The 20,059-nt window shown below is 40.2% G+C and overlaps 1 protein-coding gene across 4 annotated transcripts in view; it reads right to left on the bottom strand.

Moving 5' to 3' along the window:
* The window catches only part of sema3h (sema domain, immunoglobulin domain (Ig), short basic domain, secreted, (semaphorin) 3H), a 206,082-nt gene that overhangs the window by 38,085 nt on the left and 147,938 nt on the right, over positions 1-20,059 (bottom strand). For all 4 annotated transcript variants that reach the window (XM_061904843.1, XM_061904845.1, XM_061904842.1 and 1 more), the window contains one exon: positions 7,348-7,417. In XM_061904843.1, coding sequence (XP_061760827.1) covers positions 7,348-7,417 — 70 coding nt within the window. The remainder of the gene's footprint in view (positions 1-7,347; positions 7,418-20,059) is intronic.

The following is a 20,059-nucleotide window of genomic DNA, read 5'->3' as shown; positions in this document are numbered from 1 at the left end:
GCACCGTTCCAGCCATATGTGGCCTTCGTGTATGCTTCCTATATTGCAGTCTAACTTACAACAGACATATTTAAGCAAATACTTGGGGAAAATACTAAAAGGCATGTTGTCTTTGGACTTAAACCAAATGTGTGGCTGCTTTTACTTTGCAGTGATATGTTGTTAATATGTTTATAACGTTAGTTGTGGAGTCATGTGCCAATGTTCAGCACAAAAGAGGAGATGTGAGATGAGAATCTTCAACAAAAATAGGATTCCACGCCCACCCTCAAACCCCCGACATTTTGGAGTGAAAACAAGATGTGCTCAGTCAATTGGCTCCAGCTTTCTTGTGAGGGGTTACGATTAATTCTTCATCTAAACGGTAAGTGATAGTGTTTTGGGATGGTATAGATTGGTTGGTAGAGCGGCCGTGCCAGCAACTTCAAGGTTGCAGGTTCGATCCCCGCTTCTGCCATCTTAGTCACTGCCACTGTGTCCTTGGGCAAGACACTTTACCCACCTGCTCCCAGTGCCACCCACACTGGTTTAAATGTAACTCAGATATTGGGGTATCACTATGTAAAGCGCTTTGAGTCACTTGAGAAAAGCGCTATATAAATATAATTCACTTCACTTCATTATGTTCGTAGTTTGTGTTTCTTGTTTAGCACTTAGCAATACTGCTACTTGCTGGATCTGCTTGTCACACAGCTTCTAAAACGTGTGGGTCATCCTCTGTATGCTCAGGCTCAAAAATATGATGTTCTGGGTCCTCATTTGTCCCTCAACCATCATTATCGTCTTTCATGAAGCCTACCATGATTAGTAGTTGTTGAAGGAAATAGCGAAAGTGATGCGTCTTTGAAATGATCGTGCCGCCGTACGCTTAAAATAAGAAAAATAAGAAAATATTGCATATTTCTGGGTATTGTGGCCAAACGGCTACACTTTTGTTTCCTCCGACCGCAGAACTTTCATCCAGAAGGTCTTAATCTACGATTAATTCTTCATCTAAACGGGAAGATGTAAACATCCCATCGGTCGGCATCCCAGTGAGAGCAGACATTGTACGGTAAGTGATAGTTTTTTGGGGCGGTATAGCTTGGTTGGTAGAGCGGTCGTGCCAGCAACTTCAAGGTTGCAGGTTCGATCCCCGCGTCCGCCATCTTAGTCACTGCCTTTGTGTCCTTGGGCAAGACACTTTACCCACCTGCTCCCAGTGCCACCCACACTGGTTTAAATGTAACTTAGATATTGTGGTATCACTATGTAAAGTGCTTTGAGTCACTTGAGAAAAGCGCTATATAAATATAATTCACTTCACTTCACTTTCCTACTTATTTAACCATACTTGCCAACCCTCCCGATTTCCCCGGGAGAGTCCCGAATTTCAGTGCCCTTCCCGAAAATCTCCCGGGGCAACCATTCTCCCAAATTTCCACCCGGAAAACAATATTAAGGGCGTGCCTTTAGCGTCCTCTCTCACCTGAAAATGAGACTATTATATATGTCTCCGTTATCCATAGCTTTATCTATAACCCATAAAGTCAGCAGGCACGGAGCTATTTCTCAGCGTGTGTTTATTCCAGCCGGCACGTTAATACACTAACACACAACAACACCCGGATTCCCATCATGCATTGCTTCGAAACTACGGCAAGTAGTAATGTCCAAAAACATAACAGAAACGAAGCAGAAGAACGAAGAAGAGACATGGCGATGATGAGTAAGAAGAAGACGTACGCTTGCAAGTTCCCAAATTATTGGGAAAAAATAATTTCAGTTCATCCAGGGGAAGAGGTAGGCTGCCTGCAAATTTTTTAGATCAGACTTCTCCATTGAAGTCTCTCCATCTCCCGAATCCAGAGGTCTCAACGTTGGCAAGTATGATTTAACCAAACACAAACCTCCTTCAATTCTTCTCCGTGCTGTTTGACACTTTCAGTAATATCCATCCATCCATATTCTTCCGCTTATCCGAGGTCGGGTTGCGGGGGCAGCAGCCTAAGCAGGGAAGCCCAGACTTCCCTCTCCCCAGCCAATTCGGCCAGCTCTTCCCAGGGGATCCAGAGGCGTTCCCAGGCCAGCCGGGAGACATAGTCTTCCCAACGTGTCCTGGGTGGCCTTCTACCGGTTGGAGGTGCCCTAAACACCTCTCTAGGAAGGCGTTCTGGTGGCATCCTGACCAGATGCCCGAACCACCTCATCTGGCTCCTCTCAATGTGGAGGAGCAGCGGCTTTACTTTGAGCTCCTCCCGGATGGCAGACCTTCTCACCCTATCTCCAACCCGTGATCTTGTCCTTTTGGTCATAACCCAAAGCTCATGACCATAGGTGAGGATGGGAAAGTAGATCGATCGGTAAATTGAGAGCTTAGCCTTCCGGCTCAGCTCCTTCTTCACCACAACGGATCGATACAACGTCCGCATTACTGAAGACGCCACACCGATCTGCCTGTCGATCTCACGATCCACTCTTCCCTCACTCGTGAACAAGACTCCCAGGTACTTGAACTCCTCCACTTGGCGCAGGGTCTCCTCCCCAACCCGGAGATGGCACTCCACCCTTTTCCGGGCGAGAACCACGGACTCGGACTTGGAGGTGCTGATTCTCATCCCGGTCGCGTCACACGATCCAGTGAGAGCTGAAGATCCTGGCCAGATGAAGCTTTCAGGACCACATCGTCTGCAAAAAGCAGAGACCTAATCCTGCGGTCACCAAACCGGATCCCCTCAACGCCTTGACTGCGCCTAGAAATTCTGTCCATAAAAGTTATGAACAGAATCGGTGACAAAGGACAGCCTTGGCGGAGTCAAACCCTCACTGGAAACGTGTCCGACTTACAATGCGGACCAACTTTCAATAATATGAGCTGTAAAAATGAAAGTGAGTGTTTCCAAAAGTAAACTACACATTTGAAGTGCTTAAAGCGCCACGACTACATTAACATACCGCATAGAGTACAATTTGTAGACGCCTTCTCATTTAAACAGCATGAGAGCGTAAATCTAAACCTTTGACTGGTTAATGTGTGTCAGCTGCTGCATTTCAATGATACTGCAAGTTTTACTTTGATACTGTACTATAGTATAGTTTTCTAAATAAAGTGTTTCTAAGGTATCACAAAAACTTTGTGTTACATTGAGTGCCCGGTGAGAAGAAAACCACTCTGTGAAAGGGAGGGAAGCAACATGAAGGTGTTCTATTTTCTTTCCATCCATCCATCTTCTTCCGCTTATCCGAGGTCGGGTCGCGGGGGCAGCAGCCTAAGCAGGGAAGCCCAGACTTCCCTCTCTCCAGCCACTTCGTCTAGCTCTTCCCGGGGGATCCCGAGGCGTTCCCAGGCCAGCCGGGAGACATAGTCTTCCCAACGTGTCCTGGGTCTTCCCCGTGGCCTCCTACTGGTTGGTATTTTCTTTCATGTATTGTAATCAACAGAAAGCTATTGTTTAAACCCAAGGACTACAAAGCGGAGAGAAGGCAGGATCTGCCCAAGTTCCAGACGACCTCTTTTTGAACCCCCTTTTCAACTGTTTTACGAACCTCTTTTTGATGTCTTTTACAACCTCTTTTTTGAACTGACCTTTTCTGTGAAATATTTACGACCCTCGTCCCTTAGAAACAGCCATGGTCATGTGGTCAGGGACTGGTCCAAATAAAAGAAGGAGCCGTGGAATCGTTTGCCAGAGTGTGCTGAGAAGGTACAGTGTCCATGCGTCTCTCCTCAATTTGAGCCAAATTTAATTGTCTCTGTTTGATTCTTTGCTTCTTGTCTTGTTTAATAGATGTCATCAGTGTTTGAACCTGACAGAAGTGAACTATATTTATATAGCGCTTTTTTCTATTGACTCAAAGCGCTTTACATAGTGAAACCCAATATCTAAGTTACATTTAAACCAGTGTGGGTGGCACTGGGAGCAGGTGGGTGAAGTGTCTTGCCCCAGGACACAACGGCAGTGACTCTACCAACCGAGTAACGCCGCTGTATGTCCTTTATTTTGACGTACTTCCCGGACAAGAAGGAGCAATAGGCACATTCAATATATTCAGTATCACAAATGCAAAGGGCCACAATGAAAATATTAGTTTTTAAGTGTTTAAGTTGTGTATTTTTAGGTAAGATACCTGTTGATGACTCGAAGGCTGTGAATGGGTATTTACGTCGTTTTCAGTCTCAGCTTGATAAAATGTCATCTAACGCTGTTTTTCAACTTTGTTCTGAGCCAAGGCACATTTTTGTCATTGAAAAAATGCGGAGGAACGCCACTAGCAGAAAACATAAATATATTAAACTCAGCAGCTGATATTGACAAGAAAAAGTTGTTATCGCAAGTGTTTGATAAGAATTAAATAAAATAAATGGGTTGTACTTGTATAGCGCTTTTCTACCTTCAAGGTACTCAAAGCGCTTTGACACTACTTCCACATTTACCCATTCACACACACATTCACACACTGATGGAGGGAGCTGCCATGCAAGGCGCCAACCAGCACTCATCAGGAGCAAGGGTGAAGTGTCTTGCTCAGGACACAACGGACGTGACGAGGTTGGTACTAGGTGGGAATTGAACCAGGGACGCTCGGGTTGCGCACGGCCACTCTCCCACTGCGCCACGCCGTCCCAATTCAAACCATAACCAACCATGCATGACTATAGCTCTTGTCTCAAAGTACTGTCACATCACGCCGTGACTTATTTGGGGTTTTCTGCTGTCTTCCTGGGTGTAGTGTTTTAGTTCTTGTCTTGAGCTCCTATTTTGGTTGTTTTTCCTGTTTTGTTGGTATTTTCCAGTATAATTTTCATGTCTTCCCTGAGCGCTATTCCCCGCATCTGTTTCGTTTTAGCAATCAAGGCTATTTAAGTTGTCACTATCCTTCTTTGTGAGGACATTGTTGATTACCATGTCATACTGGGTCATACTGGGTGTGAGTTTTCCTTGCCCTTTTGTGGGTTCTTCCGAGGATGTTGTAGTCGTAATGATTTGTGCAGTCCTTTGAGACATTTGTGATTTGGGGCTATATAAATAAACATTGATTGATTGATTGATACGTTTTCATAACATGCTCACTACTGCCTACTTTGTCTTGTTATATTCTTATTTTATGAATGAATGAATGAATGAAATAAGTTTATTTCGGTCATATAATCAATCAAATCAAATCAATCAACCATTGTGTGTGATCAGTTTTACAGTACATGTTATATGTATACAATAATGCACATTTACACACGAAAGAAAAGAAAAAGAATGACCAAAAAAGGAATAGGCTGAAGTCAAAGCTTATATTTGCCTATCCTATACCTTCACAGAAAATTAGATTGCCTGGAACATCAACATAAACAAATAAATGAATCAAAAATCAATGGGATGAAAGTAATTGTGACAATATTTTATAATTTTCAATTATTTCACCTTTCAATGTTTTCTTAAACCTTACCAAAGAATTGCATGTCTTCAGCTCATCACTGAGCTTGTTCCACCATTTAACTCCTAAAACTGTAATACATTTGTATTTTATATTTGTTCTCGCTTTACCTATTTCAAAAATCGATATCCCCCGTAAATGATAGTTTTCTCCTCTTAAATGAAATAGCCTGAGAATACAAGCTGGAAGGCTGTTGTTTTTTACTCGAAACATAATTTCCATTGTTTTTAAAAACACAATGTCTGAACATTTTAATACATTTGAACTCATAAATAATGGATTGGTATGTTCATAGTAGCACGCTTTGTGTATTATTCTTATTACCCTTTTTTGAAGTTTTATTATTTTACTGTTATACTTTTATTCCCATTGTTGCTTTTTACTTTTTATTCTTATTGTAATATTTCTCTATTTTGTTTCCATTTAAACCCCCATTATTTACTTTTTACTTTTATTTATCTCAACTCTGTACACTGCTGCTGGAATTTTAATTTTCCTGAAGGAACTCACCTGAAGGAATCAATAAAGTACTATCTATCTATCTATCTATCTATCTATCTATTTTCGGAAGTACTTTGTGGACGCCGTCTTTGCTCCACATGATGTAAGTCTTTGCTGTCGTCCAGCATTCTGTTTTGGTTTACTTTGCAACCCGTTCAGTTTTAGTTTCGTTTTGCATACACTGTAAAAACTGAAATCAAAATGAGATTAAATATCTCAAATAAGCGTGATATTTGCTTATTTTCTGTCTGATAAGATCATTCTTCTCACTAAGCAGATTTTATGTTAGAGTGCTTTACTTGTTTTAAGGGTTTTAGTCCTAAATTATCTCAGTAAAATATTACAGCTTCTTGCTGAGATTTTATGAACTATATTGAGTAAAAGATGCTTGAAACTAGAATATCAAATGTTGCAAAGCTGTGTCATTAACACTCACAAGTATAAAACTACTTTTTTAAAGTAATAATTTCTTACTTCAAGCATGAAAAAAAAAAATCATGATGCAGAGCGCATATCATTATGTCAAGAAAATGGCACAAGCATTTACTTAATTTTAGAATATTTTTCAACAATTTGAGCAAAAAAGAAAATTGCACTTGTTATTAGTGAGAATATACTTATTTTAAGGTATTTTGGGGTTCATTGAGGTTAGCTCATTTTACTTGTTCTGGAAAGTTTTGATAAACCAGATTTTCTTCTTTTATTGGCAGGCAGATCATTTTGTTTGGTTCAAATAAAATACCTCTCATTTTGTATATTTTTCTTCTTGTTTTTGAACACTGACTTTGTGCCGTGTCAACAGCACCGACCCTCAACAAAGGCACATTTGCAGATAATTATTACCGGTTTGCAACAAAATATTTTTAACTCAAATAGGCGAAATTACATATTCTCCCACGGCAAAATGGTTGGAAAACACTGATCTAACAGACTCAAATGCGGAAAAATATATTGTATTCCAGGATAACCTCTGCAAAAAGCAGAATGACGTGCCCACAAAAAGCCAGTGTTCCACAGCAGTGATGACAACATGATGAAAACTCATGTGAGCTTCATTTCTCAGCATGAATGTGTTCCTTTCACAAGTCACAGCGGCAGAAGGTCCTGCGGCCGGCGTGAAACCCACAATATGTTGCATCATATCTGCATCACACACACACACTCAAGTGCCATGGATTATGTTTTGACTCCCATGCTGGTTAGTGATCTATTTCCCCCCAGCAAATGTCTTTTTATGGGTCCTAACCTCAAGCAAAATATAATAGCAGCAGCAGATCAATATCATGACTTGGTGTTTTTCTTTTCTTTCCTCCACCGTGTGTAAAAGTCAGATCTCACCTCCCAGTGTGACTTCCCTGCTGCCTCCCACCCACCACCATGCTGGCATTTTCCAACATGGCTGCTCAACGCCATTACAAAGCAGCGCCGCCTGCTAACCTGGAGGTGGTGAACAGGCCGTAGATGAGCGGGTTCTTCTTGTCTTTGCCATGCAGGATGAAAACGTCCTCTGCATTGAGAGAATAAACAAAAATACATGTCAGAAGAGTATGTTAAAATTCAAAACTATATACTGTGTAAAACAGGAGCGGGTTTATTGCATATTTTCTGTGACAAAATGTAATTTTAGAGTCAAATTAGAGGGAAATCAGATTTTGTATAGCAGCAACATTAAATACAGTGCAGTATACAATGCAGTAGCAAAAGCAGCACAGAATAAACAAATAAAATAGAATAATCAGGTATGAATAATACAAAGACAGCTGTTAATAAAACTGAGAAAAATATGTATGTATTTATTTATTTCCCCCCCCCCTTTTTTTTGTCCTGTCCAGCTTCTCAGGCAAATCACACAGTTGATGGAGATGCCCATATCGGCTGTTCAGATATACTTCACAAAAGAGAAGTGTAGGATACTTCTCTTGTTGCCTTATTTGAATTTGACTTTATTAAATGTATTTATATTATTTGGTGCAGCCGGGCCGCAGCAGGAGGGGATAAAAAGAGAATAAAAAGGAAGACAGAGGGGGAAATTGTGGGGACAAGAGGGGGATAAGACAAAAAGACAAAAACAACAACAGCATACACAACAATAGAACAACACCAGCATATACGATATGTACAAATGATGGTATAAGCCAGGGGTCTCAATCACGCGGCCCGCGGGCTAATTGCGGCCCGCGAGACGTTATTTTGCGGCCCGCGCCTTAATATGAAAATTTAATGTTGGTGCGGCCCGCGAGTTGTATATGAATGGCGCTTTACAGCGTCATACTTGTATACCCTCGATTTTTCCGGGAGACTTCCAATTTTCAGTGCACCTCCAGGGGTAATCATTCTCCCGAATTTCACCCGAACAACAATATTAAGGGGGTTCTGTGGAGGCTATGTCTTTAACGTACTCTACAATCTGTACTAATGACGTGCCAGCCCAGCCGCGTGTTGTATTTGGCTTAGGTAGACCCAGTAAGAGAGTGCAAGACATAGGTGATCAACAGCCACACAGGTCACACTGAGGGTGGCCGTATAAACAACTTTAAAACTGTTCCAAATATGCGCCATACTGTGAACCCACACCAAACAAGAATAACAAACACATTTTGGGAGAACATCTGCACAGTAACACAACATGAACACAACAGAACAAATACCCAGAATCCCATGCAGCCCTAAGTCTTGCGGGCTACAACATAGATTCTGGGTATTTGTTTTGTTGTGTTACGCTGTGGATGTTCTCCCAAAATGTGTTTGTCAATCTTGTTTGGTGTGGGTTCACAGTGTGGCGCATATTTGTAACAGTGATAAAGTTGTTTATACGGTCACCCTCAGTGTGACCTGTATGGCTGTTGATCAATTATGTCTTTCAGTCTCTGTCGTGGGTCTGCTGAGGCCTCATATAATATGTGACTTTACCGGCGTTCCGTTTGTATGGCGGGAAAGCCGACGAGACGGTAGGTTATAGACGACGCTCAAGGCAGTGCCATCACGGCACGCCCTCAATATTGTTGTCCAGGTGATAACCGGCAAAATGATTGCACCGGGAGATTGTCAGTGAAAACTGGCAGAACGATTGCCGGGAGGGGCATTGATATTCGGGTGTTTCTCCGAAAGATTGAGAGAGTTGGCAAGTATGTTGCTAGGGCGGGGAATGCCATTAAAAGAAGGTGAATTCATTAAAAAGTGCATGTTAGATTTTTTTAAGAACATTTTTCTCGTGGCCCAGCCTCACCCAGTTTCTGCATCCTGTGGCCCCCAGGTAAATTGAGTTTGAGACCCCTGGTATAAGTGATAGCAAGGAAGCAGTTAGCAAAATAAGTAATAATACATAAATGACAATAAACATTTTTACACAACAACTGGAGCATTACAAATACCAATAGAGATAGCGCTATTGATAATGAACAATACCAATAATTGACCTCTATTATCAACAATTAAGTTGTTCAAATGCAACAATACATATACGTAATGATAACTAGAGATACAAAAGGAATGGAGGGGAAGAGAGAAAGGCAACGTGTTACAGTAACAATAGGTTAAGCTTTGTCAGTGTGCCATGTGTTACCCAATTTCCCCTAGAGCAACAACGTTAATTTATGTTGGATGAAACGTGATCATGTGCATGAGTGTATGTATGTGTATGTACTTGTATATGTACAGTATGTGCATATGAATGTTTGTACAGTGAATTTTAATGTAGAGTATGTGTATATGTATGTTTGTACAGTGAATGTATATGTACATGTATGTGTATATGTATGTTGTACAGTGAATGTATATGTACATGTATGTGTATATGTATGTTTGTACAGTGAATGTATATGTACAGTATGTGTATGTATGTTTGTACAGTGAATGTATATGTACAGTATGTGTATATGTATGTTTGTACAGTGAATGTATATGTACAGTATCTGTATATGTATGTTTGTACCGTGAATGTGCATGTGGATGTACAAACTTTGAGTATGTAGGTATGTACTGTATTTGTGTATTTATGTGGGATTGTAGGTATGTATGTATGTATGTATGTATGTATTTATCTATCTATCTATTTATCCCTAGGTGCATGTCTTTGGAGGCGGGAGGAAGCCAGAGTACCCGGAAGGAACCCACGCAGTCACGGGGAGAACATGCCAACTCCACATAGACAGATCCCGAGCCCGGGACTACTAAGGACCTTTGTAATGTAAGGCACATGCACTAACCCCTGTTCCACCGTGCTACCCATTATTGCACATTATTTGCCTAAATTATCATACATTGTCCCTGTTGCAAAGTAAAGATTTTCAATACAAATTGTTAAAAATGTGAATTCATTGATGTAAATGTCCATTTACGCATTTTACCCAAAGCCTATTGAGAAGAATTTGACTCAGGGTTTTATGTCAATGTCATGGTACACTTTAAATAAAGACACTGAGTAAATAAAAGCACAGAAACATAGTGACTGAATTTAAATAATTCCATAGTTACAGTAGAAACTCAAACACACCTAAGGAATTCAGAATTTTACCACATCTTGCTAGGACTATAAAGCACCTACACTATTCCATTAGAATTGTACAATGTTTTGCTTTTTCTTTGGCTTTTCTGTGACACCTGCGGACGGAATCACTTTCAGTGTTTTGTTCTTTTCACAGTAGCTAACTTCTTTTTTAAAATTGAGTTAAACGATATGTAACGAGCATCTGCAGGGTGACTCATTTGCTTTACACCTCCAGTGAAACCTGGTTTAGTAATAATATATTAACCCTGTAACACCCTCGTTGTACAATTACAACGTTACCTTTAACCATCCTAAAAAACAATCCGCTTTATTCATTTTTTTTTTACCATATTTACATAGTCATTAAGTCCTATTGTTCAAGACCAATGACCAGGTTTTCATGACCAATGTCATGACAAGAAAAAAAGACAGGGAAAAAGCATTTTTTAAGATTTTCATCTTGTTTCATATTTGTAATAAATTACTTCATAAAAATATAACTATCCATCCAACCATTTTCTTCCGCTTATCCGAGGTCGGGTCGCGGAGGCAGCAGCCTAAGCAGGGAAGCCCAGACTTTCCTCTCCAAAATATAACTTCCTCCAAAATATAACTAATGTGTGATTAGTATTAATCGTATATACCGTTATGGGGCTTAGTAAGCAATCAACCCTACAAAATAACAATTTATGACTTATTTCTAACATTTTTATGACAGAAACCCTTCCAGAGAGCGGGGACCAAACTTGAGGAAAGCCATAAAGTTAAAAAAAACAACAGCTATTGTATTGCTTTTAAAAAAGAAAAATATCAAAATGGCCCTCGCATACTTTGATTTTTCAGTCTGCCGCCCTCAGTGGAAAAAGTTTGGACACCCCTGCCTTAGTTGACAACGTGAGTACAAATACAGAAATTCTGCTCCCATCAAAGCCCAATGTTGCAATATTACATTTCCCTAAAAACATAAACATTTTTATTCTAATTTTATTTTAGACCAGTTGATCTGCCGTTTCTTTTCTTTTTCTTCTATGTCCCACTCTCCCTTGTGGAGGGGGTCCGGTCCGATCCGGTGGCCATGTACTGCTTGCCTGTGTATCGGCTGGGGACATCTCTGCGCTGCTGATCCGCCTCCGCTTGGGATGGTTTCCTGCTGGCTCCGCTGTGAACGGGACTCTCGCTGCTGTGTTGGATCCGCTTTGGACTGGACTCTCGCGACTGTGTTGGATCCATTATGGATTGAACTTTCACAGTATCATGTTAGACCCGCTGGACATCCATTGCTTTCCTCCTCTCCAAGGTTCTCATAGTCATCATTGTCACCGACGTCCCACTGGGTGTGAGTTTTCCTTGCCCTTATGTGGGCCTACCGAGGATGTCGTAGTGGTTTGTGCAGCCCTTTGAGACACTAGTGATTTAGGGCTATATAAGTAAACATTGATTGATTGATGATTGATATTTTTAAATTCTTCAATTTCTGGATCAATTGCCTCCTACAACATCTAAAGGTAAAAAAAAAAAAATTTTTTTTTTTTTAGGTTTTTCTATATGTTGGTCTTACAGGGTTAACGGATCAGATTATTTTCTCTTCCCATTAAATATTTTGCGTGTCAAAAACATCGGGAAGCGCGCTTGTGAGTCTGTGTGTGCAAGAGTGTGTGCAGGTTGTGATGGTGGTACTTGCTATTCATTATGTGTGCTATCAGTCTGACTGTGTGACTAATGACACTTGGAATGAATCTGTGGCCATTAATAACCAACCACCGTGGGTGAGCCTAGCGCCAGGAGAACCAACACCTGCTGTCTCACACACACACACACACACACACACACACACACACACACACACACACACACACACACACACACACACACACACACACACACACACACACACACACACACACACACACACACACACACACACACACACACACACACACACACACACACACACACACTGGCACCACACCTCGGTCTTCTCTCTTAATTTCGAACACAGCAGATTAAAGTCCATGGACATGTTCTCACTAAATTTGCATGTATTCCATCTGTCTGCCTAGCAACACCTGCAAGCTGTTCTTAACAGAATTGACTAACAGATTACTCTTCATTTACAATTGAAGTTAAAAATTGGCTTTGGAGCCATCAAAGCTGCTCACACGGTCACTAAGGTGGCCACTATGATTGACACATCAAGTTAATGTGTATTATATTTATCCATGAGAGCATTTTGTTGTAAATTGTGAGGTGTGTCTGTTAAAATCATGGTTGTGTTTACAAATGATGACAGATGTGAACAAAAGCATGCATTGTCTTTGTGTGATGATGTAAATGAGGTGTGGTTGTATTGTATATTAAGTATGCGTCCATGAAAGGGCATTTTATGACTTTTTTTAACTTAATTATGTGATATGGTATTATTTTATTGTCATAATTTTATTGCATGATTTTCGTATCCCTTTAATTTAGGTAGCCAGGGACTTCAGGTGGAAATTATTACATATCTATCTGTCTTTGAGCTTAATGTTTCTGTGCATTGTCCCTTCAAATAAAGACTTAACTAAGATACCATACAAAAATAATGTCATGATTCAATAGAAAAGAGACAATTTATTGGTTACACTGTAAAATGTCAGTGTTCAAAAACAATAAATAAGAGGGGTATTTTATTTGAACTAAGCAAAATTATCTGCCAATATCACAAGAAAATTTGTCTTGTCACGACTTTCCAAAACAAGTTAAATGAGCTAACCTCAATTAACCCAAAAATATCTTAAAATAAGTATATTCTCACTAATAACAAGTGCACTTTTCTTGGTAGAAAAAAAATTAGACCTTCTTGCTCAATGTGTTGTACAAATATTCTTAAATGAAGTAAATGCTAGTGCCATTATCTTGACATAATGATATGCGCTCGGCATTACATTTCTTGAGACCAGCAAACTGATAGTAAAAACAAATTTTGTCATGTTCTGTGGTCACGTTTTCTTTAGTTCTGTTCTGTTGGTTTAAGACTATTTTTATTTCCTGTGTAAGCTCGATTGTTTTGTCACCATGACGACCGATTAGTTCACCTGTACTCATTTGGACTCACGCACCTGATTTGTTTAGGACTCACACACCTTTGTTATAATGTCACTATAATTTAAGCTTGTAGTTGCCAGGCAGTCGGCCTGGCGTCCTTGTTGTTGTTCCATGCTCTGTTCACTCTGGTTATGTATCGCTCTGCTCATTTCCTTCCAAGAAAGTTTTGTTAATTCATGTCACGTTTAGCGAGTGTTTTGTTTTATATCCATAGTTTTGCCTTTGTGGTAGTTTTTGTGACTGAGTATTGTCATGTTAAAGTATCCAAACAAGTGATTCAGTATTGCCATGTTGAAGTATCCAAACAAGTGACTCAGTATTGTCATGTTAAAATATCCAAACAAGTGACTCAGTATTGTCATGTTAAAGTATCCAAACAGGTGACTCAGTATTGTCATGTTAAAGTATCCAAACAAGTGACACAGTATTGTCATGTTAAAGTATCCAAACAGGTGACTCAGTATTGTCATGTTAAAGTATCCAAACAAGTGACTCAGTATTGTCATGTTAAAGTATCCAAACAAGTGACTCAGTGTTGTCATGTTAAAGTATCCAAACAAGTGACTCAGTATTGTCATGTTAAAATATCCAAACAAGTGACTCAGTATTGTCATGTTAAAGTATCCAAACAAGTGACTCAGTATTGTCATGTTAAAGTATCCAAACAAGTGACTCAGTATTGTCATGTTAAAGTATCCAAACAAGTGACTCAGTCATGTCATGTTAAAGTATCCAAACAAGTGACTCAGTATTGTCATGTTAAAGTATCCAAACAAGTGACTCAGTATTGTCATGTTAAAATATCCAAACAAGTGACTCAGTATTGTCATGTTAAAGTATCCAAACAAGTGACTCAGTATTGTCATGTTAAAGAATCCAAACAAGTGACTCAGTATTGTCATGTTAAAGTATCCAAACAAGTGACTCAGTATTGTCATGTTAAAGTATCCAAACAAGTGACTCAGTATTGTCATGTTAAAGTATCCAAACAAGTGACTCAGTATTGTCATGTTAAAGTATCCAAACAAGTGACTCAGTATTGTCATGTTAAAGTATCCAAACAAGTGACTCAGTATTGTCATGTTAAAGTATCCAAACAAGTGACTCAGTATCGTCATGTTAAAGTATCCAAACAAGTGACTCAGTATTGTCATGTTAAAGTATCCAAACAAGTGACTCAGTATTGTCATGTTAAAGTATCCAAACAAGTGACTCAGTATTGTCATGTTAAAGTATCCAAACAAGTGACTCAGTCATGTCATGTTAAAGTATCCAAACAGGTGACTCAGTATTGTCATGTTAAAGTATCCAAACAAGTGACTCAGTATTGTCATGTTAAAGTATCCAAACAAGTGACTCAGTATTGTCATGTTAAAGTATCCAAACAAGTGACTCAGTATTGTCATGTTAAAGTATCCAAACAAGTGACTCAGTCATGTCATGTTAAAGTATCCAAACAAGTGACTCAGTATTGTCATGTTAAAGTATCCAAACAAGTGACTCAGTATTGTCATGTTAAAATATCCAAACAAGTGACTCAGTATTGTCATGTTAAAGTATCCAAACAAGTGACTCAGTATTGTCATGTTAAAGTATCCAAACAAGTGACTCAGTATTGTCATGTTAAAGTATCCAAACAAGTGACTCAGTATTGTCATGTTAAAGTATCCAAACGAGTGACTCAGTATTGTGATGTTAAAGTATCCAAACAAGTGACACAGTATTGTCATGTTAAAGTATCCAAACAAGTGACTCAGTATTGTCATGTTAAAGTATCCAAACAAGTGACTCAGTATTGTCATGTTAAAGTATCCAAACAAGTGACTCAGTATTGTCATGTTAAAGTATCCAAACAAGTGACTCAGTATTGTCATGTTAAAATATCCAAACAAGTGACTCAGTATTGTCATGTTAAAGTATCCAAACAAGTGACTCAGTATTGTCATGTTAAAGTATCCAAACAAGTGACTCAGTATTGTCATGTTAAAATATCCAAACAAGTGACTCAGTATTGTCATGTTAAAGTATCCAAACAGGTGACTCAGTATTGTCATGTTAAAGTATCCAAACAAGTGACTCAGTATTGTCATGTTAAAGTATCCAAACAAGTGACTCAGTATTGTCATGTTAAAGTATCCAAACAAGTGACACAGTATTTGCATGTTAAAGTATCCAAACAAGTGACTCAGTATTGTCATGTTAAAGTATCCAAACAAGTGACTCAGTATTGTCATGTTAAAGTATCCAAACAGGTGACTCAGTATCGTCATGTTAAAGTATCCAAACAAGTGACTCAGTATTGTCATGTTAAAGTATCCAAACAAGTGACTCAGTATTGTCATGTTAAAGTATCCAAACAGGTGACTCAGTATTGTCATGTTAAAGTATCCAAACAGGTGACTCAGTATTGTCATGTTAAAGTATCCAAACAAGTGACTCAGTATTGTCATGTTAAAGTATCCAAACAGGTGACTCAGTATCGTCATGTTAAAGTATCCAAACAAGTGACTCAGTATTGTCATGTTAAAGTATCCAAACAAGTGACTCAGTATTGTCATGTTAAAGTATCCAAACAGGTGACTCAGTATTGTCATGTTAAAGTATCCAAACAGGTGACTCAGTATTGTCATGTTAAAGTATCCAAACAAGTGACTCAGTATTGTCATGTTAAAGTATCCAAACAAGTGACTCAGTATTGTCATGTTAAAGTATCCAAACAAGTGACTCAGTATTGTCATGTTAAAGTATCCAAACAGGTGACTCAGTATTGTCATGTTAAAGGATCCAAACAGGTGACTCAGTATCGTCATGTTAAAGTATCCAAACAAGTGACTCAGTATTGTCATGTTAAAGTATCCAAACAAGTGACTCAGTATTGTCATGTTAAAGTATCCAAACAAGTGACTCAGTATTGTCATGTTAAAGTATCCAAACAGGTGACTCAGTATTGTCATGTTAAAGGATCCAAACAGGTGACTCAGTATCGTCATGTTAAAGTATCCAAACAAGTGACTCAGTATTGTCATGTTAAAGTATCCAAACAAGTGACTTAGTCATGTCATGTTAAAGTATCCAAACAAGTGACTCAGTATTGTCATGTTAAAGTATCCAAACAGGTGACTCAGTATTGTCATGTTAAAGTATCCAAACAAGTGACTTAGTCATGTCATGTTAAAGTATCCAAACAAGTGACTCAGTATTGTCATGTTAAAGTATCCAAACAAGTGACTCAGTATTGTCATGTTGAAGTATCCAAACAAGTGACTCAGTATTGTCATGTTAAAGTATCCAAACAAGTGACTCAGTATTGTCATGTTAAAGTATTCAAACAAGTGACTCAGTATTGTCATGTTAAAGTATCCAAACAGGTGACTCAGTATTGTCATGTTAAAGTATCCAAACAAGTGACTCAGTATCGTCATGTTAAAGTATCCAAACAGGTGATTCAGTCTTGTCATGTTAAAACTCTGCACCAGTCCAACTGTGTTTGTAACATGTCTTTGTTACAAAAAGTACCCCAGTTAGTAAACTTTCAACCCGGATTATTTGCTATTCTATTGTTGCAACAGCTCAGCCGAACAAAATGCTGGCTTTTTTAAACTCACAATCAGGACAGGTTTTCTGTTTTGCACATCATTATTTGCTATGTTTTTAAGCAAAGCTTGCCGCTGTGCATTAAAAGAAAGCAGAGTTGTGCTGTACAAAGAGAGCAGGAACCTTTGCAGCACAGCTCAGGTCGTTAAAAAACAGCTCTAATATTTCCACTTGCTCCCCTTCTATGTTTCAGACGGTGCATCACCATTCCTCACATTTTTCTCGTTCCTTCTTCAGGTAGCCTCAATAAAACGTTGCCTTTCCATGAAAGCTAATCTCATCTAAATACACACACGCTCTATCATTACCTTCTCTTTACATTTTCTTTTCAACAAAAACAATGTCGAGGCAGACGTTTTTGCAGTTACAAGAAACCTTTCCCTCCATTTTATTCGCAAGCAGTCATCATTCTTTCATGCTCACGTCTTTCCCTCTTTTCATTTACCAAATATTTTTATCACTTGACTTTCACGTACAAGTGCGATTGAGTCCATTAGAGTACAGATAAAAAAACAGACTAGTTTTAACCTCATGGGTTCATGTGATCAAGTCCAACTCAAAGGCATTCCTAGGTTTTCGAAAGGTAGATCCCCACATGCTGTAGCCTCCATCCATCCATCCTTCCATCCATCTTCTTCCGGTTATCTGAGGTCGGGTCGCTGAGGCAGCAGCCTAAGCAGGGAAGCCCAGACTTCTCTCTCCCCAGCCAGTTTGTCAGGCTCCTCCCGGGGGATCCCGAGGCTGTCCCAGGCCAGCCGGTAGACATAGTCTTCCCAACGTGTCCTGGGTCTTCCCCGTGGCCTCCTACCGGTCGGACGTGCCCGAAAATCCTCCCGAGGGAGGCATTCGGGTGGCATCCTGACCAGATGCCCGAACCTCGTCATTTGGCTCCTCTCCGTGTGGAAGAGCAGCGGCTTTACTTTGAGCTCCTACCAGATTACAGAACTTCTCACCCTATCTCTAAGGGAGAGGAAACTCATTTCGGCCGCTTGTACCCGTGATCTTATCCTTTCGGTCATGACCCAAAGCTCATGACCATAGGTGAGGATGGGAACGTAGATCGACCAGTAAATTGAGCGCTTTTCCTTCCGGCTCAGCTCCTTCTTCACCACAACGGATCGGTACAGCGTCCGCATTACTGAAGACGCCGCACCAATCCGCCTGTCGATCTCACGAACCACTCTTCCCTCACTCGTGAACAAGACTCCTAGGTACTTGAACTCTTCCACTTAGGCCAAGATCTCCTCCCCAACCCGGAGATGGCACTCCACCCTTTTCCGGGAGAGAACCATGGACTAGAACTTGGAGTTGCTGATTCTCATCCCAGTCGTTTCACACTCGGCTGCGAACCGATCCAGTGAGACATGAAAATCTTGGCCAGATGAAGCCATCAGGACCACATCATCTGCAAAAAGCAGAGACCTAATCCTGCAGCCTCTAATCCCTGACTGTGCCCAGAAATTCTGTCCATAAAAGTTATGAACAGAATCGGTGACAAAGGACAGCCTTGGCGGAGTCCAACCCTCACTGGAAATGTGTCCGACTTACTGCCGGCGATGCGGACCAAGCTCTGACACTGATCGTACAGGAAGCGGACCACAATAAGACAGTCCGGTACCCCATACTCTCTGAGCACTCCCCACAGGACTTCCCGAAGAACACGGTCCAATGCCTTCTCCAAGTCCACAAAGCACATGTAGACTGGTTGGGCAAACTCCCATGCACCCTCAAGAACCCTGCCGAGAGCATAGAGCTGGTCCACAGTTCCACGACCAGGACGAAAACCACACTGTTCCTCCAGCCTTACATGACTATATTAAGCAGAGTGAAGATGCAAGTTGCCATAATAACACCAGCACACATGCAGTGCATTCATGTGCTTCTTAAGCTGCTTTACCATAATGGCTTCAAAGTGTATTTTATGTCACAGTACAGTAGTCGAGCTCTTGGGGAAAATTGTAGGGTGTGTGCCTTTAAATAGGCCAAATTATGATTTTTTCCCCCCTACATTTAAAACACTTCCTTGTGGTCTACACAACATGTAATGGTGGTTCTTTGGTTAAAATTTTGCATGGATTATATTTTACCGACCATTCTTAAGCCTCTTGAAGATGCGTCGTTTTATGGCCACTTATTTAAATCCCTCAACTTCGACTGGCTATAGAGCGTTTTCTATTCGGGCTCCAGTACTCTGGAATGCCCTCCCGGTAACAGACAGAGATGCTACCTCAGTAGAAGCATTTAAGTCCCATCTTAAAACTCATTTGTATACTCTAGCCTTTAAATAGACTCCCTTTTTAGACCAGTTGATCTGCCGTTTCTTTTCTTTTCTCCTCTGCCCTCCTCTCCCTTGTGGGGGGCGGGGGAGTCTCCTGCTGGCCCCACCTACTGGACTCTTACACTATTATGTTAGATCCACTATGGACTGGACTCTCACACTATTATGTTAGATCCACTACGGACTGGACTCTCACACTATTATGTTAGATCCACTATGGACTGGACTCTCACACTATTATGTTAGATCCACTACGGACTGGACTCTCACACTATTATGTTAGATCCACTACGGACTGGACTCTCACACTATTATGTTAGATCCACTATGGACTGGACTCTCACTATTATGTTAGATCCACTATGGACTGGACTCTCACACTATTATGTTAGATCCACTATGGACCGGACTCTCACTATTATGCTAGATCCACTATGGACTGGACTCTTACACTATTATGTTAGATCCACTACGGACTGGACTCTCACATTATTATGTTAGATCCACTATGGACTGGACTCTCACACTATTATGTTAGATCCACTATGGACTTGATGCTTACTATTATGTTAGATCCGCTATGGACTGGACTATCACTATTATGTTAGATCCACTATGGACTGGAATCTCCCTATTGTGTTAGATCCATTATGGACTGGACTCTCACTATTATGTTAAATCCAACTGGACTCTCCCTATTATGTTAG

The sequence above is a fragment of the Nerophis ophidion genome, linkage group LG06 (genome assembly GCF_033978795.1).
Source record: "Nerophis ophidion isolate RoL-2023_Sa linkage group LG06, RoL_Noph_v1.0, whole genome shotgun sequence".
Classification (NCBI taxonomy): Eukaryota; Metazoa; Chordata; class Actinopteri; order Syngnathiformes; family Syngnathidae; genus Nerophis; species Nerophis ophidion.
Note: the sequence above shows the minus strand (reverse complement) of the source record. Positions and strands in the feature narration are given on the sequence as shown.